At 46.6% G+C, this 4,415-nt stretch overlaps 1 protein-coding gene across 1 annotated transcript; it reads right to left on the bottom strand.

The window, feature by feature from the left end:
- Window positions 1-3,227: 3,227 nt before the first annotated feature.
- On the bottom strand, window positions 3,228-3,800 carry H310_14878 (hypothetical protein; the record flags this gene model as incomplete). The annotated part of the gene is made up of 1 exon (XM_008882841.1): window positions 3,228-3,800. One exon carries the CDS (start codon window positions 3,798-3,800, stop codon window positions 3,228-3,230), a length of 573 nt encoding a protein of 190 aa, XP_008881063.1.
- Between the last annotated feature and the right edge of the window lie 615 nt (window positions 3,801-4,415).

The raw sequence follows: 4,415 nt of genomic DNA, 5'->3' as shown, positions 1-4,415 counted from the left end.
GAGAGTCGAAATTGTCGAGTAGTAGTACCGAGGGTTCTTCGAGCCGAGGTCTCAGTAAGTGCCGCAAATAAAACGCCCAGATCCTGGCATCCATCCAAGCACTTTCTTGAACAGCACAGTAATGGCCGATCGGATACGTGTCCAACTCGTCGGATTCAATGCGGCCGCCAGGTTCCCCTCGCACGATGAAAAGGATGGGAAGCTTGTCGCCATTAGCTCGCACAGAGAGGACCACCGTCATCCGGTAAGAGTGCTTCTCACCACCTGATATCTTCGACGAGCCACCACGAACGGACCAAATGGCATGGGGAGGCATGTCGTAAGTCATGCCCGTCTCATCGACGTTGATTATGAGACTTGGATCGAAGCCGCTGAACGCAACGTTGAAGTCTTGGGCGAACTCCTGCCGAACCTTCTCCAACTGTTCTTGATCTGCATGGACTTCGCTGGCTTCTGGCATGTGAATCCACGACGAGCACATAACTGTTGGAGAAGTTTCAGCAGGGACTTGTATCCACTGAGGCGGTTTGAAAGGTACTTCTCGAGCCACGACTTGTGGTTGCGCTTCAGGTAGTTGACGACGTGTGTGCATGTCAGGGCAAGCTCAACATTGCGTCGCTTGTGCATGAAGGCCTCGAGTCCGTCAGCGTTTGGGATCATAACGGGGCGAGCGGCACCATGAAGGTGAAAGCGTTTCATTGTGCCCTCAAAGTGGAGAATCTCGTTGCTCTGCTTCTTCCACCGAGCAAGGTTGCTCTTTTGGATGCCTGTGTCGACTGTAATGTCCCGAATGGATGCTGCTTGCATCTTAACGATCATTTCACGTTTCTTGGCGTGCTATATCGCCTTCTTGGCATTTTTTGGGGGCTAATCTTCTTGCTTGATACAGTCTCCATTAATCGGAAACGACACCAAGCACAGCACTGTCATCCCCCGCAAATTTAAAATATTTTCCCGCCTTAGCAAGTTTCTTCCAATGGTGTTGTGATTTTTGTGCATTGACTTCTCATTGGCGGGATATTTATGTGTATTACGAATACTTCGGTGCCCCTTCAATTCCGTCGCCGACTGTAGAATCAATCCTAAACTGCCCGGTGAAGCCCATATACTAGCAAAAATCGAACTTCGACGGAAATTTTCTGCTGGGTACTTCAGTCACTATACAATGAATATCCTAGTTAGTGCAAACGTTAATGAAGAGAGATATTTATATTATGATATTCACTCACCCTGCATTGCCTTTTGACTTAAACAAACTATTGCAACTTTAATTGTCGAGAAATCAAAATACCTTCAAGTTTGTCTCATGGAATTTTAAAATTTTGGACATATATATGTGTCCGAACCTGTGTCCGAATGATTTTCATGTCCGAACGTGATGGTATGGGACGACGCTGACTCGCGAACCCGAGATCAAGTTATAGGTAATGACCGCGAGGGACGACGAAGTGCCCGTGACGCCAAGGATGCTGCGCATCATGGTGCTAGAGACCGCGATCGATACCGGCTTGCATGAACACGAGTTTCCAGCTAGCTGGTATTGAATGTACGGATCAAAGAAACTGAAAGATTTGTCTCATCACTGCCGATTCGTCTCGGACAAAAACGCCCAAAGATGACCATGTTGCTTCGCGTGGCTTCGCACCAGCAGTAAAATATTGCAAGCAAGAACACACAATCGATGTCGTGTACAATGCGGGTGGCATCGGTGTGAATTACGAATCCCTTCCCCTAAAGATCGAAGAACGCTCCAAGTACAATTTGGGTGATGCGTGGAGGAAGATGTAAGATATTGCCGCTACGATATTGCACTTCGACTTCACGGGATCAAAGCATCCTCACCTCGGTGTTCTGATGATACTTCCTTCGAAGATCAAGGCTGCAGCTCTCGACAACATAGCGCGTTGGATCGGGTGGATTGAGCAAGAAAATGTGACAGCATGTTGAACCACTTCAAGCCATAACGAACTGTCTAATTTACGGTTATCACGCGGCTTGCTGGAATTCTAACCTCTCGGTGGCGTCCCTCAAGTACCATATCACCGAGAGACTAATCCATCCATCCATCAACTAAATTTTGTTTCTATGGCATGACTTTTCGGTACACTTCACGAAGTCATGAACTGCGCCGTTCAAGCGAATGTCATCATTATGAGCACTACACAAGAGTTTGCCTGGATCTGGGGTACCTGCAAATGTCGGGTGAATTCAGCCGATGAAAGTGTGTTGGCGAAATGTTTAGCTAGACATGATGTCCAGTGCGAGGTTTTTGGAATGATTTGCCAGTACAAATTACTTCTTCTGTTCTGGAATAACTGAGTGAATACTTTTCATAATCGAAACTCACAGTCATCCAAAGGCAACGAAGTATATTCCCAAATAGGCTCGAACGACAGCCGATGAACATGACTATCTGATGGTATTTTCAGGTCAATAATTTTATTGGCTGTTTGGCAATGCTTTAAAGAATTCTTATGGACTATTTAAAACTCATAAACACCGCAGCTCATTCATTTCGTGTCCATTTTCGTTTGCACTCAAAATCCGCACTAAAGACTAGTCTCTTTGCGTATATATTGCTAGAAATTTCCCATAAATTTCTCTAAACCATTCTACGGTGGTGCATTCTTGTCAAAATTCAAAGTTGGTCGTGAACTCATCGACGACCGTGGGTCGTCATGAAAGGCGAACGCGTTGCGAATGACGACATGAAACACCATACAGCGGAATTCAATAGCAGCCAGCAGTCAGAACCGCTCAAATCAGCAAATGTGGAACACACCACGCTTGAAGCTTGAACACTGTAAACTTAGTACTATATGTGTATCAATCATATCATGTGATATTTCGTCGTGCGTACAATGTTGAAAAAAATTACAGGTCAAACTCAAAAACGTTTTACATACAATTATCTTCATGTACTTACCTCTTAAAGTCGTCAATCATTTGTTCCGGAACAGTGGAAGTATAGACTGTGGCATTTGTCGCCAACGACGAGATGCCTGCTGAAATGCTCGCAGGTTGCGCCATCGACGACCCATTGGCCCAGCTAACGACATCTTGAGAAATTGATGATCCGAATAATTAGCTTGTTTGTACTACCTCTGTGTCGTATTACTTGGGACATTTGGAAAAAGCACTTTCGCCGAATTACTGTGGACATTTCTCATGTGATTGGCTCATGTGTACATACAACGATATTATTGGCTATAAATCTCTTTGCTACACTAGACAACAAGAGACTCAGGGCAGGAAACGTTCGCCATCAGCACACCAGCGCGGGTGAGAGCAGCCTTCTTGAGATGAGGTAAGCGAAAGTTGTTCTCCCCGTGGTGCTGCAGTACTAGCTGCATTACTGCTTGCAAAGCAAGGAACACATTCTCAATCTTCTCGATGTCTAGCGAATCGAACGCTTGCAAAGTAGCTTGAATGATGTCATCAACCGATTGACAAAATGTCTTGAGCTGCATTGCCTGAGTAGATGCAAAGATGCCCAGATCAAGGACATTTAAGTCCGGGCTATTAAGCGGCTGGCGGCGCACACGGAAAACCCATCCGTCGGTTGACACTGAGGCAAGTACTTCGTCCGTAATTGCAGCATGTGGAGTCGCATTGTCATGTTGTAGGAAAACGCACTTGGTCAGGCTCGGGAACTTCAGCTTTATGGCAGGTATGACCTTTGAGATGACGTAGTCACGATTGACAGCAGCATCAACGTTGACAAGCGTTGTGACAATAGTTCCAGCGGCACGATTCCGGGACGAACGAGCGGCAGGTTGCCGCTTGACAATGGGCCACATCCCAATTTTCCCATCGAAAAAACGATCGTCGTCATGCAAGCCGCAAGGGACGTCCGACCGCGGCAAGAAACATTACTTTTGCGATAAATCGCTTACTTTTGCACGAACGACGACCAACTTGCTCGCCCTTTGTCAGGTAAACTCTCCGAACGTCCTTGTATGCATTGAACCACTTCTCATCGAGGTGAATGGCATCCCACATGTCATCAAATTCGTAGGATGGGGGGTCGACGCAAAATTCAAGGCGTCCTTTTTCGTTGCCGCCTGTGAGTAAAGGCTTCAATCGTGACGAGTGTCGGCTGATCGTTCCATTAGAGAGGTGTCGGCGAACTATGCTGGGCGATAGGTCGGTCCCATGAGCGATATCCCGGATTGTTGATCGTTGGTGCTGTGGTAGTGATGAACCATTGCGGATATTTCTTCTGGGGAGTAGTCGGGCTTACGTCACACACGGCCTGCCTTTAATGTTGGCATGTAGGAGTCGCGGTGATAGGTATCCCAAATCCTTGACACGGTCTTTCGATTGAGGTTGAATAGTGCTGTTGTTGAGGCAAGAGCTCCATGAGCTAATTTGCCTGACTTTGTATGTTGTTGTAGGTTCATGACGACTTCTAT

This window comes from Aphanomyces invadans (genome assembly GCF_000520115.1).
Source record: "Aphanomyces invadans strain NJM9701 unplaced genomic scaffold supercont1.99, whole genome shotgun sequence".
In the NCBI taxonomy this organism is placed as follows: domain Eukaryota; phylum Oomycota; class Saprolegniomycetes; order Saprolegniales; family Verrucalvaceae; genus Aphanomyces; species Aphanomyces invadans.
This window is presented reverse-complemented; position numbering and strand designations above follow the sequence as displayed.